General features: G+C 36.4%; 1 protein-coding gene across 4 annotated transcripts in view; it reads right to left on the reverse strand.

Annotated features, from left to right (window-relative positions):
• The window catches only part of ERBB4 (erb-b2 receptor tyrosine kinase 4), a 1,164,764-nt gene that overhangs the window by 347,491 nt on the left and 794,415 nt on the right, over positions 1-22,858 (reverse strand). For all 4 annotated transcript variants that reach the window (XM_004767012.3, XM_004767010.3, XM_004767013.3 and 1 more), the window contains exon 5: positions 1,412-1,477. In XM_004767012.3, coding sequence (XP_004767069.1) covers positions 1,412-1,477 — 66 coding nt within the window. The remainder of the gene's footprint in view (positions 1-1,411; positions 1,478-22,858) is intronic.

Genomic DNA, 22,858 nt, shown 5'->3' on the forward strand with positions numbered 1-22,858 from the left:
AACCTCTTTGACCTCAGCCACAGCAACTTCCCTTGTCAAAGGCAAGGGAAGCAAGGGCAAAAATGAAGTATTGGGACTTCATCAGATCAAAACTTTTGCACACCAAAAGAAACAGTCAACAAAACCAAAAGACAACTGACAGAACGGGATAAAATATTCTCAAATGGCATATCAGATAAAGGGCTAGTATCTACATTATAAAGAACTTATCAAACTCAACACTCAAAGAACAAATAATCCAATCAATAAATGGGCAGATGGTATGAACAGACATTTCTGCAGAGAAGACATCCAAACGGCCAACAGACACATGAAAAAGTGCTCCACATCAGTTGGCATCAAAGAAATACAAATCAAAACTACAGTGAGATACCACCTCACACCAGTCAGAATGGCTAAAATTAACAAGTCAGGATACAACAAATGTTGGTGAGGATGTAGAGAAAGGGGAACTCTCCTACACTCTTGGTAGCAATGCAAGCTGGTGCAGCCACTCCGGAAAACAGTATGGATGTTTCTCAAAAAGTTTAATATAGAGATTCCCTATAACCCAGGAAATACACTACTAGGTATTTACCCTAAAGATACAAATGTAGTGATCCAAAGGGACATATGCACCCCAATGTTTATAGTAGCAATGTCCACAATAGCCAAACTATGGAAAGAACCTAGATGAACAGATTAATGGATAAAGAAGAGGTGGTATATACATACAATGGATTACTATGTAGACCTCAAAACCCCCGAAACTTGCCATTTGCAATGACATGGATGGAACTAGAGGGTATTATGCTAAGCAAAATAAGTCAATCAGAGAAAGACAATTATCATATGGTATCTCTGATATGAGGAATTTGAGAGGCAGGGTGGGCAGTCATGTAGGGTAGGGAGGGAAATAATGAAACAAAATGGGATGCAGAGGGAGACAAACCATAAAAGACTCTTACACTCATGAAACAAACTGAGGGCTGCTGGGGGATGGGGGCTTGGGGTAGGGTGGCTGGGTTATAAACACCAGGGAGGGTATGTGCTATGATGAGTGCTATGAAATGTGTAAGTCTAATGGTTTACAGACCTGTACCCCTGGGGCAAATAATACATTATATATGTACCCCTGGGGCAAATAATACATTATATATTAGTTAAAAAAAAAAGTTTAAAAAAATCAGCACATCTGTTTTGTTGATAGCATTAACCTGGAAACCAGAAAGAAATATAAGAAATAATTATACCTTATATTTCATTTGAAAGCTATGAAATTAGGCATTTTACTTGAATAGAAGCAAATCCACCACAAAGAAGTAAAAGCTCATTTTCATATTTCTGATGACTCAGAAGTGTGAAAAGCATTGATTATTAAAATTCCTTCACCATTTCAAGCCTCTATGCCTTCTCAGTGTTGAACACTTACAGGTCTGGCAATGGTTTTCTGTGGGTCCCCAGCATCGGCCAGTACAGGACTTATGACAACGTCCACCTGTAGAAAAAGAAAAAGCATATGTACATTATAATCTTTCACACTTTGACTAGGGGTAACTCTTCAATGAAAATACTCTTGCTTCTTTATGGGGATTTTTATGTTATAGTATAGTTGAAACCTAGCTCATAAAATGCCCACTTGAGTAGCAAAACTTGAATGTCAAATGCATAAGAAGCTGAAATAGAACCTCCTGATACTCAAAATCCTCTCATCATTTTACAAGAAGTTTCAAGCATTTAGGGGCACCTGGGTGGCCTAGGCTGTTAAGCATCCAACTCTTGATTTAACTCAGATCATAAACTCAGGGTTATGAGATCGAGCCCTGGAGCCCCACACAGAGCCCAGGGTCAGGGTCTGTACTCAGCGGACAGTCTGCTTGAGATTCTGTCTTTCTCTGCCCACCCCTCACCCCTGTACTTGTGCTTTCTCTCTCTCAAACAAATATTTTTAAAAAGTTTCAAGCATTTAAAACATAAACTTTTTAGAAAGTTTAATTTCAATTATTTGATACCCTCTTTTATTTTATTTTATTTTATTTTTTTGATGCTCCCTTCATTTTCAAATACAAGCCTTTATCTCCTGTAGCTGTATATTCCTCTTAAGGAGTTTGCTACTCTATGTATTTGGCTGAGCAAATACAGTTGTCCCACAAAGAAATTCTCCTAAGGACACAGCAAAAGAATATTAGCTAGGAGAAGTCATGTATAATGACTTTCTTTGAAGGTTGCTTCTGAATTTCATAGAAGGTTCACTCTAACTGTGGGTATAAGGGTTTAGAAGTGCTTATTTTTAGAATAAAAAGTACACATGAAAATCTATTAAAGACTAAAGCATTCCTATAACTTAATTCTTATTAAACCTTCTCTGATAATTTTCTAATATTCATTGTGAGTGGGTATATACAACTATACAAGATGTGTATTCTGATGAATAAACTACATTATAAAAATTATGAAATAGCTTTATATCAAATGTTTCCTTCTTTCCTTGACTCAGGTTTCAGCTCTTCAGCTTGAAGGATCTTACAACTTGAGCAGTTTTTGTTTTGTTTTGTTTTGTTTCTTTCTCTCTCTCCTTAGGAGACTGCCTGAGTGAACTTGTTTTGCTAAATGCTTTCATATTTAAGGAGCAAATTCAGTAGATACTTTCTCAGGCTGAACCTCAGACCATCCAAATGGTCTACCCTTCTGCAATGAACAGTACCATTTCCAAGTTGATGTAACAGATAGGTTCAATTCCAGTCACCTTCTTAAAAGTATCAGGATCCTTGCCACAACAGAGTTTATTTAAAGGAATTCTGTTTGTGAAGCCCTGTTGCTGACATCACCAGCGTATAATATCCTGTCATTCTGCCATCTGTTTATTTAGATCCAAACACATTATAACCACATAATGCAAGCTCATTGTAGCTGACAGGAAAAGGACTCCATCTGGCCTGAACAATATAACTTTAATCAGTGATAATGATAATTATTATTAAAAACCTACTGGAGCTCTTTTGTATGATGCTAATAAATCTAATTTGATTTATACCAGCGGAAATTAGAAAGGGCTGTGAGAAAAAAAAAAATGGGAAGCAGTGAAAACTCTGAATACAAACTTTTTATGAGAAAGTAGTTAAGGTTAATATATTTCTTTAGATGTGTTAAAAATCTTTTAAATCGACCTATTAAGTGGTCTGTTAATTAAATATATCTGAAGCAGAAGATGATCTACTATTTAATCTATGACTTCTTTAATTGGCGGCCAGTGAAATATTTAGCTGTATTTACTGTGACCAGAGCACTCTCAGTAGCTATGGGGGTAGCTATTGGGGGAAGCTAGGTAACATTGGACATTTTAATATACTCAGTGTTCCATTTTTATTAGATTACATATTTTCTACCTTCTTATTCTTGCAGTTTTGATTTACCACCCCAAGACCTATGCCTAGATCCAATATAAAAAGGAGTATTACTGGAAATTTGAGTTATGGTTCTTGACAAAGTATCATGGCAAGACCCACCTAGTTGGAAACAAATGATCTAGTACTCCCACACACACAAAGTTTAAATAATTTAACCTTCACTATGCACATATTATTAGGAAATTTTGTTTGGTAGTTTTCATTTTTTTAATTCAGATTTAAACAAAAATATCTATTACTGCTATAAAAGAAAGCTAACAACTGCCTCTCTTCTGGGATTTTACTCAGTCTTATATTCCCTTCAACCCTTTTGGAAACCAAGAGGAGGAGGAGCACTTGGTGCACACCTTTCAGAATTCTATTACTACACACATGCGGGAGGAACAATGACCTCAATGTGCTTCCACAAATGGTTGCTCATTCTGGCCTGCCCTTCATTTGACTGTCTTTGACTCTATGGAACCTGCCAGTACATTTAGTTCAGCTTTAGTTTTCAAAACTCTGCCATAGATGGCCCTTGGGAAAACACTATTTTCACTGAGTTATTGCAATTTAGTAAGCATCAAAATATCTGACCAAATCTGACTGGAGATATTCCTGAATTAACGTATTTGCCATACTTTCATGTCTGCTACCTTAATTTGATTCCTGTAGACAACTGGGTTAGTTTAATACACTTTAAAATATATTTTTAGAGTTTTGTTTCCAACATTTCTGAGGAACCAAGGGTCAAAAAATGAGTTAGATAAGGGATTTCTTTTTTAACTACCTATTGAGAATAGGAAAAAAAACAAAAACAAAACAAAACAAAAAAAACTACAGACTCTCTTCCCTACCTTCTATCCGTCTATTTATCCAAAGTACTTTTTTCAGTTACTTTTGCATCTGTGTATTAGGAACTATGTTAAGTATCAAAACAGACATGGTGCCTTCTCTAATAGAGTTTAGAATTAATTCAACATTATTTTAAGGGAAAAGGATTTTTATTACTCTCTAATGTTCACCTTCTATGGGGTTTGAGGAAAGATGCCAACAAATCTAAAGTTTTAACAGTCCTCTTACTCAGGCAAGAAGAGCTGGATGCAGCCGGGTTGAGTTGGACCATTTCCAATGTAATGCCTGGTGGCTTAGAAATCCTCTCCATTCCTTATACAGTGATTTATCTATGTGAGATCAGCCCAGAGTATTTCAGTGGAGAGGATAAGTATGGCCCATGAAAGATCCCTTGTGTGTCCTCTACAGAAAGAAAAAAGCTTTAACGATGGCCCAATATCTTACTGAGAACTTTCTCTCATCTATTCTCAGTGGTGCAGTGTCTCAGGACAGCTGATTTCAAGAGGAAAAAATACCATATATTCACACTATTTTACTTAACTCAATATTTTAATTAATTCACACTGTTAACTAATTTTATAAACTACTTCTCTCGTAGTATGTTTTTAAAATGAGGACAACAGAAAGAAGAGATAGATACTAGCCTATGTAAATGGAAAAAATGTTTTGGGATACTGAAACTTGGTCAGTGTTGTCCAAATTTGCCTATTTCCAAGTCTCAATTGGCTACATGATTCTCTTCCACTCTTTATCACAATGATTCTTTTAAAACTATGTGAGGAAATATGCCACTTAAAAATAAGAATCTGACATTTTCATTCAGCTTAGTGATAGCATAGTTATTTAAATTAATGTTCCTACCTCCTGTCACTCTCACTCAAAGAGGGGAAATATAAAATAAAACACAATTTTAAACAAATATTTCTGTTCACTTTAGCAACCATTTTAATCTTTTAAAGTAAGAGCTGATTACTGCACATCAGCATTATTTTAATTCACAATCACCTCAAGTTTGACAACGCATTATTCATCACCGTAGTTAGCAAATATGACTAAATTCATCTTTTATGCTTGTCCAGCAGAAGTTATTAAAAATAAAGCTTCTGCATTTTTTTTCTTTTTTTAGGAATTAGAGTCCCTGAGCCCTGAGCCACTTTGATATTTTTAAGAATCTCAAATTCATGCTGTAAGTTTTGCTTGTTTGTGGGACTACCTGACAGCAGAGATGGGATTTAATATGTACCTTTGGACTGCTTTCTGCAAGTAATATGCCAGGACAGTTGAAGAGTAACAAAATATGAAGTCACTACCAACCATAAAAGATTATATCCTCAAACTGCCTCTAGCTAAAGGCAATACAGTTATATCCCTGGATTCTCCTTTTAGTCCTTTAAAAAAAATGGCAGTCTTGACCTCTTAAAATTTCTTTTACTGGGGAAAGAGTGAGAGAATAGTATCTTTTTCATGACCCTATCATTCAGAAAAGAGAAGTGGAATCCTTATAGGAAGTCTATACTAAATCAGTCCCTATTTGTGAATGGATGATAAAAAGATGAATAAGTAAGTGCCCTGCCCTCAAGGAGCTTTCAAGGACCAGGAAATAAGTAGAACAATAGGCAAATAATTATAATATGGGTTAAAACATAGGTATGCATAAAGTGGAGAGGATGGATTTGAAAAAGGCTCCACGGAGGGGCAGGCATTTCAATCAGGCTTAAATGTCTAGCTGTCAGAAGAGGAAGGACATTCTGGGCTGAATGAGTAACCTAAGGGATGACACAGAGCCATGGATACCCACAACTCTTTGGGGCCATAATGAATACTTCATAGTCCTTTGAGCTGTTTGCATAGGGACAGCTTCTGGAGAGTAAGCTTACAAAGTGTCTTGAAAATCTTCTAAACAGTTTATTCGGTGCAGGTGTTATGGAGTTGGTCACATTTTCTTAAAAACTGAAATTGTGTGGTTTGATCTGCGGGGTACACTGGTTCCCAGAAGTTAGTGTTGAGATTTGAGAACCTGTGCAAGGTGCTGATTTTATAGTCCGGGTTGAGTGAGGTACAGGAATCCATATTTTAAAAAAAGCAATCCCAGGGATTCTGATGATGAAGTTTGCAGAGGACAAAGTATGTCTAAGAAATAATGGTTTGGCATATAATTCCAAGTCTCGTAGTCACATTTTGAGACAATACTTTAACTGTAACATCTGATCAGATAGTTGGTAACCAAACTGACAGGATTAAATGGTGTGAAAGTCTTGGAGTCTCTCATTTCCCAGTATAAACTCCTTGTTTTGTGGCTATATTTCCAGCAAGTTGCATTTTTCCCCCCAGCAGTCCTAAAAAACACGTTTTTTTTTTCAAGTTTAAATTATTATAAACCGCCCATATGATAGTAAATTCACAATATGATTCCAGCAAATGGTATGTTAGTATCATTATTTAATGATATTACTGTAATGTGGAATTGCCTTTTTTTTAACCAGATGTTGATACTCTGCTTATTTTTGTCTGGTACCTCTCACTGTCCTGTGTTGGTTAATCCCCACACTTTTGTTATGGAAATGTTTTGTTGCCCCTTTCCTCCAATCTCAAATTAATCCTCCTGCCTTGCCAATGATTTGAAAGTTAACTACTGGATGAAAGCTTTAAATTTTATACATTTGCTATTCAAAAAATAATGGGCAATTATTTTCACTAACTGGGAAGACAAAGTTAAATTTTAAAAAATATACATCGAGGTGGAATTTTTCATCTAGCAATAAATTAAGTCAGGAGTTAGCAGTTTAAAGTATTTTAGGTAATCACTGGGTTGAAAAAAGTAGATAATGTCAACATCATTAAACTTGTTTTTTTCTACATGCACCATCACACTATTCAGTCAAGCAATCTATAGTCCAAAGATCTAGAGTAGCACACATACTTATATGATCTAGATTAATTTTGAACAGAAGTGTAAAATACATCAAGTTTAGTCTGAAACCGTCTATCCACCCACCCTCCCAGGGATTCCACTCCCCACTGGTGATCCGTAACTGCCAGAGCACACAGTATCTCCCCCAGCCCAGCCGCCTAACCCCCATACCACCTCAGATAGGATTACAGACAGATGGCTAATGGATGGACCAGCTATCTGGCACGAAGAATTGCGTAAAGGTTTGAAGTACTCATCCTATCTAGCAAATTTTTATTTTTCCTGAAGCCTTGTGTAAACAAAAATCAATCTAGAGGAGAAATCATAATGGCAGAAATCATATGTGCAGGTAGAAGCTGAACAGCATGGGGTGAGAAAACCTATGGGGTGCCTTTTTAAAAACCTCTTTATTTGTGCGTAGGAACTACTGGCTACTCCATTAGCATACTCAGTTTGGATTTGCTTCCACATATCCAGGCAGAAAGACCAGATCTACACAAAGTTCACAATCAAGAGGAAATCCGATGAGTTATAACTTAAGATTTTTGATCATCATTTACATTTATAGCCTTATGTCATCATAAGTTACTGATAGTTAGAAGCAATGGAAGACATATGCCAAAGTAAAATAGGTATTCACAGACAAAAGGAATTATATTTCCCATTGAATGGAAAGATCTGATATCTCTATTAATACTGTTTTGTAAATTCCATACTCTTCGCACACCTCCACAATTCTTTAGGCTACTCTAATTAATAGACAAGAACTTAGAATACTGATAGCAAGGCCCAAATGGTTTTTGGGAAAATCATACTACCAGTAAAAAAAAAAAAAAAAAAAAAGATTCAAATTATAAGGAAAGTTAAATTTTTCCTGAAAAAACTATTCCATACCTGATATTATCATACTGATACACTTTAATATTTCATATTTGATATAGTCAAGCATTTCTTCCAAGTCAAGTACTTAGAAAGCATCAATTATCACTGTTTAGAGCTATTAGCACAGAACAGAATACAGGAATTCCACCTACTGTGGAACAAAATTAGTTTTAATCAATGTCGAATACATTTCTGAACATATAAATAAGGGGTCTGAACAAACTGGAAAACCTTACCAGCTGAAGTAAAGAATAAATTAAGATGTGCCTGCTGTTCACCATCAACGATAGTATTAATGACAAGTACATTTATGAGCATTCAAGATGAACCAGCAAGGCCACCAAGAGTATCCATGAACATCCTTCAGAGTATATTCTACCTAGATGATACCCCTCAGAGGTCTACAGTGTACAACCTGTTCAGCTATATGTGCTGGTGGTCCTTCTAGGAATCTTAAGTTCTTACATATATTAACTCAGTTGATCCTCACGGGACACTAACAGTCTGACATCTTCCAAAATTTCTATCTCCAGTCCAGACCACACAGGGTACAGGCTTATACTTCTGTTTGTAAAACATTTCCACCTGCATAATTAGCAGACATTCAAAATATTTACATATTCAAATCCCACCCCATCCAAAAATTATCCTATAAAGTCATCTTCAGTCAATCAATCAATCATAACAATCCTTCTTTGTATCAATCAAAACTTCCAGAAACTCATGCTGAAACAGTTGAGGTCATCATTTTCAGCTCCTCTCCTTCTCTCAGATTGAATCCAAAATCATTAGCCTATCTAGTTACCACTAATGTGTGTGTGTGTGTGTGTGTGTGTGTGTGTATACATGGAGATTATATATATATATATATAATCTCCATTCATTTCCCACCACCCACACCACTAAGCCACAATTATCTCCTGCTTGGAATAATGCAATAATCTCCTAACTTGTGTCCTAGCTTCTACCTTGGCCTCTTTAAAATCTCTTAGCCAGAGCAATCTTCTCAGTCATACCAGGTCAAACTCCAATAACTTCCTATCTCAAAGTAAAAAATAACAAAATGCTTATAATCAAGAGGTCTTGAAGGACCCATAATATTTGGCATGCCTCCAGTCAGCTATGCATCCATAACCTTATCTCCTAATATTTTCTTCCTGGAACACTCCTCTGAGCACTCTCATCTTCTGTTCACAGGATGTACATGGTGCACCATCTACTTAAGTCCCTCCCATTCCCTCTCCCTCCCTACTCTTAAATATTCCAGATGGATTTGCTAGATTCTATTTCTAATACACATTCAAATTGGAAATGTTATAAAGTGTAGAAGAATATAAAAGGAAAATAAAAGTCATCATAAAATTTGCATTTTGGTGTTTTTCATTTTTTGAAGTATATTAATATTGATTTTTAAACAGTATAATAGTCTATCTAACCTGCTATTTTCACATTGTACTTTATCCTAAACATTTTCAAGTTAAATTACATTAATGCAAATGTGTGTGTGTGTGTGTGTGTATGTGAATTTGCCTCCCATTATACAGACATATCATAATCCAATCAATCACTTAGTTTAATGGGAATATTTTGCTGGTAAATGAAGAAAACCAAGACATAGTTTTAAGTGAAAATACATTAAGAATGGAGAGGAAAAGTGAGTTGGGGGAAATCAGAGGGGGAGACTAACCATGAGAGATTATGGACTCTGAGAAACAAACTGAGGGTTTTGGGGGGTGGTACCCATCACCAGGGTGAGCCTGGTGGTGGGTATTGTGGAGGGTATGTATTGCATGGAGCACTGGGTGTGGTACACAAACAAAGAATTTTGGAACACTGAAAAAAATAAAATTAAATTAAAAAAAAAAGAAAATACCACTTATTTCATATTATATATATTTTTAAATGTTTTAATTTTTATAAACATATATTTTTATCCCCAGGGGTACAGGTCTGTGAATCACCAGGTTTACACACTTCACAGCACTCACCAAAGCACATACCCTCCCCAATGTCCATAATCTCACCCCCTTCTCCCAACCTCCCTCCCCCCAGCAACCCTCAGTTTCTTTCGTGAGATTAAGAGTCACTTATGGTTTGTCTCCCTCCCAATTCCATCTTGTTTTATTGATTCTTCTTCTACCCACTTAAGCCCCCATGTTGCATCACCACTTCCTCATATCAGGGAGATCATATGATAGTTGTCTTTCTCTGCTTGACTTATTTTGCTTAGCATGATACGCTCTAGTTCCATCCATGTTGTTACAAATGGCAAGATTTCATTTCTTTTGATGGCCGCATAGTATTCCATTGTGTATATACACCACATCTTCTTGATCCATTCATCTGTTGATGGACATCTAGGTTCTTTCCATAGTTTGGCTATTGTGGACATTGCTGCTATAAACATTCAGGTGCACATGCCCCTTTGGATCACTACATTTGTATCTTTAGGGTAAATACCCAATAGTGCAATTGCTGGGTCATAGAGCAGTTCTATTTTCAACATTTTGAGGAACCTCCATGCTGTTTTCCAGAGTGGCTGCACCAGCTTGCATATTATATTTTTAAGAAGGTTTATAGCTCATGGAAAGATACTTTAGAGATCAGAAAGAACTCAAACGGGGCACCTGGGTGGCTCAGTGGGTTAAGCCACTGCCTTCAGCTCAGGTCATGATCTCAGGGTCCTGGGATGGAGTCCCGCATCGGGCTCTCTGCTCAGCGGGGAGCCTGCTTCCCTCTCTCTTTCTCTGCCTGCTTCTCTGCCTACTTGTGATCTCTCTCTGTCAAATAAATAAATAAAATCTTTAAGAAAAATTAAAAAAAAATAAAGAACTCAAACATGCCATTCTTTATGTTCTCTGGAAAACACTGATGGGATCTGGAACACTTGGTAGATGTGCAGATGATTGGCACATATACCAGAACATTTAACAAGGGGATTGGAAGATCTAGATTGATGTACTGGTCCTAGCAGTGTACTAAAGGACTCCGTACATATCTATCATATTGACTTTTTCATCACTGAGTTAGATAAAACAACTGAAATATGCTTACCATGTTTGTTTATGACACAAGTTTGGCAGGGGGAGTGACTGCTCATACATAAGATAACCATTCAGATTTTTTGTTGTTGTTGTTTCTTAAACTTGGCAAGTTGTTGTTGTTGTTGTTTTAGGTTTTATTTATTTATTTATTTTTAAATTTCTTTTCAACATAACAGAATTCATTGTTTATGCACCACAACCAGTGCTCCATGCAATACGTGCCCTCCATACTACCCACCACTGGCTCCCCCAACCTCCCATCCCCTGCCCCTTCAAAACCCTTAGGTTGTTTTTCAGAGTCCATAGTCTCTCATGGTTCATCTCCCCCACAAACCAGGCAAAGACCACACCAAAAAGGAGAATTTCAGACCAATATCACTGATGAATATGGATGCTAAGATTCTCAACAAGATCCTAGCAAATAGGATCCAACAGCACATTAAAAAGATTATCCACCCAGGTGGGATTCATACCTGGGTTACAAGGATGGTTCAACATTCACAAATCAATCAATATGATAGAACAAATCAATAAGAGAAGAGAGAAGAACCACCTGGTCCTCTTAATTGATGCAGAAAAAGCATTTGACAAAGTCCAGCATCTGTTCCTGATTAAAATACTTCAAAGTATAGGGATAGAGGGAACATTCCTGAACTTCCTAAAGTCTATCTATGAAAAACCCACAGCAAGTATCATTCTCAATGGGAAAAAGCTCACAGCCTTCCCGTTGAGATCAGGAACATGACAAGGATGCCCTCTCTCACCACTCTTGTTCAACATAGTATTAGAAGTCCTAGCAACAGCAATCAGACAACAAAGAGAAATAAAAGGTATCCAAATTGGCAATGAAGAAGTCAAACTCTCTCTCTTTGCAGATGACATGATACTTTACATGGAAAACCCAAAAGACTCCACCCACAAACTACTAGAACTCATACAGCAATTCAGTTATGTGGCAGGATACAAAGTCAATATACAAAAATCATTTGCTTTCTTATACACTAATAACGAAAATACAGAAAAGGAAATTAGAGAATCGATTCCATTTACTATAGCACCAAGAACCATAAGATACCTGGGAATACACCTAACCAAAGAGGTAAAGGATCTGTACTCGAGGAACTACAGAACACTCATGAAAGAAATTGAAGAAGACACAAAAAGATGGAAGACAATTCCATGCTCTTGGATTGAAAGAATAAACATTGTTAAAATGTCTATACTGCCTAGAGCAATCTATACCTTTAATGCCATTCCAATCAAAATTCCACCGGTATTCTTCAAAGAGCTGGAGCAAATAATCCTAAAATTTGTATGGAATCAGAAGAGACCCCGAATTGCTAAGGAAATGTTGAAAAAAAATTCAGATTTTAAAAAGCACTGGTAAATAAAACGATGAGCCCAAATTAATAATATAAAATGCAATAGAATCAATGTAAATTTCTACATTTGTGGTTCTAAATCAGTATTTCCTGGATGTATCAACAGATATACACACATACGAAGTCTATCTGGCATGAGACAGGTTAGAATTTTGGGTCTCACTTTGCTTTTGGCTGTTTCATTCCTCAGGCAGTAAGTTAACTTCTCTGATGCTGTTTTTATTATTTTGTATTTAAGTGTTTATCTTATACATGGAAATTCACACTGTGCTGCATAATGAAATCTAGACATCATTACCAAAATCATCAACCTTACCACATCATTTACCCGTTATTGTGCACTTTCTGCATTCTAACAAGTAGACAAAGTTCTTTGCACTTAGTATCTCATTTAATTTGAATAACAATATTATAATGTAAATACTGTTATTTGTTTCACTTTATAGATAAGAAAACAGAAGCATTCTTTAAGCAGAACCAGAAACTTGCTCTTTATAGCATGTCAGCCCTTTTTATACATAGCATGTTAGCTTATCACAAATTTTTGTTCTTGTACACTTTCAAATTGCTAATTGGCCTTTACTTTGATTCTATTACTTGTTTATTGAGGTTCAACAGTAGATGGGGCTAAAATAAATGCCAATTAAATACAAACACATTTTAGTAATTAGCATTTATAACTGTGGTAGGAAATTAACCTATAGTTTAGGGAAGACAAAGTATTTGAAAGTTTTGTGTACACAACCGATTTAGAATAATGTCATTCACTGCACTAAGTGTTCATGTAAGTGCTGGCAAAATGCAGAAAACAAACTTGGAAATCATTTTTATCTGCATTCATCCTCCATTATTTAGAATTGGTAGGATCTTGGGTAACCTCAGAGTTGACTTCCCTTATTAATAAAATATAGATGATGATAGTTCTTGTATATGTTAGGGGTGATTAAATAGAATAGCATATGTAAAATGTCTGGCATGTAATAGGCATTAATCAATGTTAGTTCCCTTTTTCCTCCCTCAAGATATTGTATATGAAAATATTAAAGAACAACAAAGGAGACAAAGAAATGCAGACAGTCAGCAGAGGTGATATGGCAGACAAATCAAGTTATCTGGAGACAGAAGTGTTTATGCAGACAGAGCTGAAATTATCAGTAAGGTATCACAGTTGAATAATAGGAAAGGGGGAGGGTGTAACATCACAGAAATTTTGACAGGCTTGGCAGCCTGGGACAAGTGGATTTCAGAGGTCTCTGCATGCTTTTGGCAAACTTTGAGAAGCCACAGTCTCAGCAGGAATGTTACTAATAATCCAAATACAGTGAAAGCTCGTTCTGCTACTGGGATATCACATTCTTATATCTTTCAGCCTAGTGTACATGGAAGGAGGAAAAAAGAGCAGATAATATTTCAAGGTATGTGACAAAAAGCAGACAGAAACCCATGGTGGAACAGTATTTGGAATGCTAGAGAGGATCAGATGTCGTTGATGCTGGGGCTCCTGCCCATTCCATGACCCTCATCTGTGAGACTGCTAGTCAGAGGAGCTAATGGATCCCTAAGGAATTGTAGCCATCTCCATGTTCAGTGTGTGAGTGGTGGCACATTTGAGAGGCATGATTCAGTAGCTGAAATTCAACCAAATGAACTTTACTCCTCTCAGAGGACATTAAATGGGATCCAAAGTATTGCCCATGGCAATAGTTCTAAATCTTTTCTCAATTGTAACTTTTCTCACAATACTTTCAGCCTATGAAGTCTCTCATTCACAGCCTTCCCCCTGCCCAAGGAAGCTCACTAACTCTCCTCCTGCCTTTTTCCCATCACAAAGCATTCACCATCTACTCTCTTCCACTGTACCACTCTATGTCATTGATTGACCTAGCCATTTTCCCTAAATACTTTTGTTTCATCCAACTCTCTAGTTAAAAATTTTTCTGCCCAATTTAGCATCCTAAGTGTGCATTCCAACATTCAAGGAAGACTCGGTGTGTTTGTGTGTGTGTGTGGACTTTTGGTCTAGTGGGCTGAAGAGATCAGGCTGGTGGACATGGAATGTTTCCCATGGAAGGGAGACCATGACTATTTCCATATTTTCCATTTTTTAATCCTGTCAGAGTAGTGGTTACCTGAAAAGCAATGTGCTGGTTTTATTTCTCTATTAATATAAAGAGATTCCCAGTATCTGTGTGTGGCATGGTCTCCATAAGCAGCCTCTGTTTTCATCTGCCTTCCACTTGACAGTTCCAAGAATAGATCTATCTCCTCTATGAATTAATAAGAAATGGGTATTATCATAGGAAAACTAAAATGGATGAAATCATTTCAAGCTCCTTAAGGGAACAAACCATTTCTTCTATACAGTTCCTAACAGTACTAGAAACACAGTAGGCTTCCCAGATTGAATAACCCAGCATTTTATTTACTAAGAGACCTGTATCTTCACACTATAGTGCTAACCCAACTTCTTCCAGCCTGAGTAAGTTTTGAAAGGTCTTGGGTTTGTGGTCTGAGACTTTATAATTAAGGCTGGGGTCATTAATCTTATAGCCTCTCTTTCTTATTATATCTGATATTGAGACTGAGTTTCTGTTACAGATTGCTAGCCTGTAGCAGTCAGTTGGGGAGATGAGACATCACTGAGACAGATAACAAAGAAAAATGGGTAACAAATTGGGGAAGATTAGGTAGTTCCATGGCACTGTATTAAACAAACTTCTGAGGGGAGCCGCCAGAAGTCTCGTCTTATGTTCCTGCCATTATTTCATCCTCCAAAGGGACTTAGCTGTACATATATGTATGTGTGTCTGTGTATGCATGTGTGTATGTGTGTCCCAAGTCCTCACACTTAAAATAAAAACAACCACATTAACAAATAAGCACACTTCTAAAATGCCACCACAAGCCTAAGGAATGAAATGTAATTTTAAAATTGATGAAGTTTATAAAAAGTGACCCAAAAGTCATCACAGTAAGTAATAAGCCTAAAATGTCTTGATGTAAAATGTTTTCATTAATTTGTCTTTGAAGTTCACACACAAAAGCTAAAATTCAAGAACAATGGATTTATAACATCTTCTTTAAAAAAGGGTTCCATCAACCAGGTATTGCAGTGGTATTTCTTGTCGATGTACTATTAGATCTGAAAATTGAGTTATTTAAGGAAAAAAGATAAATGATTTGCAAACCATTGCATATACCTCTGTCATATTCCATCACAAAATGATTTAAGTCTAAATATTAGCTCCACTACTTATCAGTCTGCCCCAGTTTCTTGTTTTCATATATATATATGCTTGCTCTTGTAATCATTCTGAAATATAAGTCCTCCAGGTAGAATCAAAGTCCATATCAGCTAGCATCAGCTATGTCATGGCTTAGACATAATGTGTTCTTATGTGGCAGAAATTGTTCTAGGTGCTTTATTTCTCATGACAACCTTAGGAGGAAAATGCTACTAAGATGAGGAAGCTGAGGCCAGATAAATTTAATAATTTGTCCAAGATCACACAGAAGGTGAGATGCCTGAAATAGCCCTGAGATCTGACCCCAGATTTCATGTTCTTCACCAATAGAACGAAGTATCTAATTTATGTGAACAGATACAAGAAAAGAACAGTCATGTGGGACAGAGGAAGACTGAGCACACAAAATGAATTAAAACATTCATAGGAAGACAAACTTTATGTCAGAAAAAAGCCTGGCTTCTTACAGAATTAGGGTAAATACAGCTAAGTTCAATGGATCTTAGGTCAGGAAACCATCAGGCAAGAATGCTAAAGGAGATCATTAACACTGGAACTTATTCAAAATCAGCTAAGGAATGACATGCATGGAGTTAAAAAAGATGACTGAGGGTCACTTGCCAAAACCTTTAATGTATATGGGGAATGAGCTGCACTTAGCAAATGACTTCAATGGGCAAAGTGGGAGGTATGAGAGGTGGCTGTCAAGAATGTCAAAAGAAGATGCCCTTCCCCATCCAAACCATCCCCACAAAATTATAGGTGTATTTGCTTATAAATGATGATGGGAAGCTAAGAAAAGACTGATTACAGTCTCAGCTTTAGGCTACAATATAGAATAAGAGGTATTTTCATAAGAGGAGCAGATCTTAATTATAAATACTAAAAATGATAACTAATATTTATTCAGCACTTACTATGTGTTAGGCTCCATTTTTAAATTTTCATCTATTATCCTGATTCACTGGTATATTAAAAAAAATGAAGCATACAGGGGCTAAATTAGACAGGGGAGATTTGGGGGGCTAAGATTCAAACTCACTTAAAATCCAGATTATGAGCTCAGCCACTAGGCTACCCTTTGAAGCAAAGAAACGTAAGAGTAATTGTGCAAAGAGGATAAAGACACAGGGAGCTTTGCCTGCAATGTGGTCAGATCAAAGGTTTTCGACGGGAGGAAAAGAAGAGGGGAGAGGAAGAACAATGAACAATTATATCTCCTTCTTCTCTCTCTACGATTGTCCATTTACATAGTCTTAAAGTAACACATATTTATACTTACTGTAAATTAATTCAATATTCAGGAAACAATGTTTTTGTCCTCCCCCCCCCCAATAAAACATTTATGTTCACTGTATGGATTGATTGAAATGATCATGAGAATGTTACAAAAGTACATGACATTAATTTACCTTCTTCTTTTTAAGATTTTGTTTATTTATTTGAGAGAGAGAGAAAATGAGCCATGGGGGTGGCAGGGGGTGAGAGAGAGAGAGAAGCAGACTCCTTGTGGGACTTGGACCCAGAGATCACGACCTGAGCAGAAGGAAGATGTTTAACCAACTGAGCCACCTAGGCACCCCTTAATTTACTTTTTTCTATTAAGTCAAACCAAGACGATCTCTGTCAATTATGCAACTACATGGACCCTTAGATATTTGTTTATTCTACTAGAAATGCAATAAAATATTTGACATTTAAAATTATTCAACTAATGAAATCGAGAAATAAAGAGATAATTGGTTATTCAGAAATCTATAATTTAAAAAAAACTTTGTTTTATCATTGACTTTTTTTCTTGTGAAGTAAATTTCTTTATTCTGAAAAACATATTTTGGCATGTGGTAACTAGTAATAATTAACTACTAAAAAGTAATTAGTAACTTTGGCAAATAGGTAACTAGTTTAATGAAATATTCTACTTCTTGAGTAGAGTTGGAATTGATTCTACAGAAAATAATTTTAGAAAAAAGAAAACCACTTGGTCAAAATTTTTGTTTAATAAGGTAGGAAGAGGTAGGAGAATTAAAGTGTCTGGGACATCTAATTTTGAGATGACTTTAACTTCGGGCATTTTAAAATCAAGCCTTAAAATATATATTTCTCTTACACTTAAAGAACTTTAAGAGAAATGTCACTGCATAATTTCCTTTCCTTTTTTTTTTCTTCCCTGCTTAGAAAGAGCACCTACAATTGCCAAAAGAATCACCTCTAAATAGAACATAATTTGTTCTTGCTAGGCAGCAATGAATTAAATAAAAGTTGCATACGGCTGCTTGCAATAATCTGGACTTGAAAGATTTCGAAGTGGGTTAGCAGCTTGATCTCCTTATTCATCTTTCCCCAGCTCCCTGCGGAGATGCCAGCTCCCCTGCTCTAGCTCTCCAGTGTAACCACCTCCGCTCTGAACTTTGAAATAAAAGTGGCTTCACGAGAGGACACCAAGAGGTGAGGGAAGAGAGAAGCAAAACTTCTTTGCAAAAGTTATGGAAAGGAAACTTGAATAGACAGTTTCACTTCCTTGTAAACATCTTCCGTTCACTTTCTGGCTTTCTCTAAATAAGAAATTAGAGAAGAAAAAGAAAAAGAAGAACCTCTTTAAATTTTACTTAATCGTGCAACTGAGTTCCACAAAACCACTTTCGTTAGTAAAATGAGAATAAATACGTGAATGGTAATAAAATCTATGAATGAGGGTTGCAGAACAGGGCACAGACACATACATAATCACTCAACCTATTATTAAGTAAACAAATCAGAGAAAATAAAAGACAGCAACACTATATGGATTCAGCATAATTTTCATTAAATTTTACATAATTGCTTTATACACCAAATATAAAATCAAGGTTTTTTGCTTTATAAAATCAACTACGGAATGATTTCGCTCATATGTGGAATTTAGAAAAAACAAACCTGCAAAGGGAAAGAAGAGAGAGGCAAACCAAGGAACAGACTCAACCCAAAGAGAACAAACTGAGAGGGTTACTAGAGGGGAGGTATGTGGGGGGATGGTTGAAATAAGTGGTGGTGATTAAGGAGCCCACTTGTTATGATGAGCACTGGGTGATGTATGGAAATGTTGAATTACTATATTGTACACCTGAAACTAATATAACACTCTGTTAATTAACTGGGATTAAAAGTAAACAAAAAAAAGTCAATTATGGAATGTTTTGTAAATCTCTTTTATGTTAATCAGGTACTTGTTATTTAAATTAATGAGGTTCTTCCTTTCTAAAAATTTAAGTCCATTTTTATCAACCTAACATTTCAACCCCTACAGCTAATTCTTCCAGATTTAGAATTATTTGCTCATTCTCATAGAGCAGGATGACTTAAAAATTTTATATATGGGTACATTTTTTTTTTAATTGCAGGGAAAAAAAAAAAAGAATGAAAGCAACATGGATGATCACCAGAGGTCTCTTACTGATAATCAGTTCACATTAATGCTCCTCATTTTATATCTTTAACTTTATTTTTTTTTATTGTGGAAAAATAAATATAACACAAAATTTATCATCTTAATGTACAGTTCAGTAGTATTAAACATATTCACTTTGTTTTTGCAACAATCAATACCATCTACTCCCATAACTTTTCATATTCTAAAACAATTCACTCATTAAACAAAATCTCCCCATTCTCCCCTCCCTCCAGCCCCTGCAAACCACAATGCTGTTTCCTATGTTTATGATTTTGAGTATTATTTTAAAGATTTATTTATTTGTCAGAGAGAGAACACAAGCAGGGGGAGCGAAAGGCAGAGGGAAAAACAGGCTCCCCATTGAGCAAGAAGCCTGATGTAGAACTTGATTCCAGGACCATGGAATCATGACCTGAGCTGAAGGCAAATGCTTAACCAGGTGTCCCTGATTATGACTATCCTAAGTATTCCATATAAGTGGAATCATACAGTATTTGTCTTTTTATGACTGGCTTATTTTACTTAGTGTAATGTTCTCAAGGTTCATCTATGTTGTAACATATGCCAGATAGTCCTTCCTTTTTTTTTTTTTTTAAGATTTTATTTATTTATTTGACAGACAGAGATCACAAGTAGGCAGAGAGGCAGGCAGAGAAAGAGAGAGGAAGAAGCAGGCTCCCCACCGAGCGAAAGCCTGATGTGGGGCTCAATCCCAGGACCCTGGGATCATGACCTGAGCTGAAGGCGAGGCTTTAACCCACTGAGCCACCCAGGTGCCCTGATGGTCCTTCCTTTTTAAGGTGAAGTAATATTCTACCGCATGTGTATACCATATTTTCCTTATCCATTCATCTATCCATGGACGTCTGGAAAATATTTGTTTTGATTAGGTTTACATGGACTAGATTTACTGTGATTATTATCTAATTTAAACAGAGTATGTAGCTCTTATTACTTTTTTTCCCAATAAGAAAGATGCCTTTTGGTGACAACAATCTCCAATTCCCAAAACTTATCATTTCATTTGACTCTTACAAAGAAAATGTGATTATTCTAATTACTTGGTCTTTTCCCATTCCTTCTGAACAGTATGAAAAATATTCTTCGTAATTTCAGCAATTTTTATTTAAATAATGATATACATTTTTGATGAAAAGGCTTGTTAAAATTTATTTTAAAATAAGTTACAGAGAAACAGGAAAATCAGAAGACAGTCCCTAACTGGACAATTGGATCCCAGTAACCTATTATTTCATGAAATTTTAATCTTTCCAATCATTCACTGGAAGACATCCAGTTTTGATTACTAAAAATTCTAAGATGCAAGTTTCTGATCAACCCTAAATGGGGCTCTTAATATCTACTTTGCAGAATTTCTATAAGAATTAAAAATAGGAATTTTTAAGTGCCCGTGATCCATTAGGCCAAGAAAGTTACAGGTCCTTAAAGCAAATTATTGTTGCAATTAGTGACAAAAATCACATAAAAACAGAGAGCTACATACTCTCTAAGAGGGGATCGTATATTTGTCAGCTGGCTCATTTACAGCAAACTCATACCTTCTAGGCCAATTTTGAATCTGCATGTGATCTGATATGTATTCATCAAAATATGTTTTTCTAATCCTTTTACTAGCATAGAAATCCTATACCAAGCCAGTGCTACTTATACCTGTACCTAGACTCAACTGGAGAATTTTGAAAATGGGTAGATTCCCATCCTTAAACCAAATTTACTTAGGGAGAATCTCTGGGAGTAGATTCTGATGCATGTCCAAATTTGGAAACTGTTAATCTACTGGTCTCTCTTTCTCTCTCGCCTCTCTCTCTCTCTCTTTTAAGATTCTATTTGTCAGAGAGAAAGAGAGCAAGCACACGTTGGGGCAGTGGATGGCAGAGGTGGAGAGAGGCAGAGGGAGAGGGAGAAGAAGCTTCCTTGCTGGCAAAGAGCCCAATATGAGATAATCCCACAACCTTGGGATCATGACCTGAACTGAAGACAGATGCTTAACTGACTGAGCGACCCAGGCGTCCCTAATCTACTTATCTCTGGACGTAAAGAACTTTGTCCTTTTCTAATGCTACATAACATCTTTGCTGTCACTTTACATAAGAATGATTTTTCTTCCAAGAAGCTATAGTTACATTTTTTTGATGGTAGAAAATTGACCACCTTAAGAGTTAGAGCAGTATGTTTGTAGGGTACAAAGAGGTTAATCTTTGAGGTATTGAGGAGGGACGTATTGCCTCGTGCACTGGCTGTGGTACATAAACAATGAATTCTGGAACACAGACAAAATAAAATATATAAAATAAAATGAAATAAAATGAATCTCAGTTTACTCCATGAGAGGAAACATTTCATTAAGCCCTTTAGTCAAATAAAGGTAACATCTATCCAGTATTCTTCAGGGTATTTAGTGCAAGAAGTTAACATGAATGCAGAAGTTAAAAATACTATTTAAGGGACGCCTGGGTGGCTCAGGTCATGATTCCAAGGTCCTGGGATCGAGTCCCACATCGGGCTCCTTGCTCGGCGGGGAGCCTGCTTCTCTCGCTGCCTCTGCCTGCCTCTCTGCCTGCTTGTGTGTACTCTCTCTCTCTATCTCTGGCAAATAAATAAAATCTTTAAAAAAAATACTATTTGGATAATTTAAATGAAAAATGTTAGCAGAATATGACCCTGAAGGAGCAGATATTTTCCTTCCATAAATTTTTAGGTAAACTGTCTTATTCTTAAATAGGTCATTCTTGAGGAAGCTGTGCATGTACACGTGTGTTTTATTTGGCATCTGCCTGCAGGAACAAGAGGCCACAATCAGTTCATACCATGCATGATGTGTAGGCTTAATTTTCTCTGCATTGTTGTTGAGAGAAATGATAAGCACTGGGCTGGGTTTAGCCCAGCCTTTACCTCTACAGGACTGTTGATGTTCACACATGGCAGTAGTGGATACAGCAGACAGTCAGATTTTCTAGAATTTTCATATCTGGTTGTTGGTTATAGCCATTACTAAATATTTAATTACATAAGCCCACAATTAAATTTTATTAAAGCCAAGGCAATAGATTCTCAAAATTCATTATTTTCAGATTACAATTTTTTTTTTTTAAGATTTTACTTATTTATTTGACACAGAGAGAGAGGTCACAAGTAGTCATAGAGGCAGGCAGAAACAGAGAGAGGGGGAAGCAGGCTCCCCGCTGAGCAGAGAGCCTGATGCGGGCCTCGATGCCAGGATCCTGAGATCATGACCTGAGCCAAAGTCAGAGGCCTAACCCACTGAGCCACCCAGGCACCCCCAGATTACAATTTTTACGTTATTTCAGTTTACAATTTTTTACTATTATTTCTATGACCGAGGTTATTTACATCTATTGAATCTGTATGGTGGAAATGCAACATAACGGTGTGCTAACTGATCATCCCTTCCCAAATCCACATTGATGCTTAAAAGGGAGAATATTAAGAATGTTTATACCATGGAAATTAGCAACTCCTCATATCAGGATATTTCTCATCTATGTATTGAAAAGTTGTTACTAAACATTTACTAACATTCCTCTAATATGGTGTAATTTTAGACTGAAGAAACACTGCTTTTGGGAAATGCAGTATTAAAACTTTCCCGAGGAAGCCTGGCTGTGTAGACTCTCTTATATGAAGCAGGCATTTCCTTATGTGACAAACTGATGTTTTCATTAGCTCAAAAACAGAAAATGAAATGAACCTTTGCCTGGAGAA

The sequence above is a fragment of the Mustela putorius genome, unplaced genomic scaffold, assembly GCF_011764305.1.
Source record: "Mustela putorius furo isolate JIRA1106 unplaced genomic scaffold, ASM1176430v1.1 tig00000275_pilon_pilon_pilon, whole genome shotgun sequence".
Taxonomy (NCBI): Eukaryota; Metazoa; Chordata; class Mammalia; order Carnivora; family Mustelidae; genus Mustela; species Mustela putorius.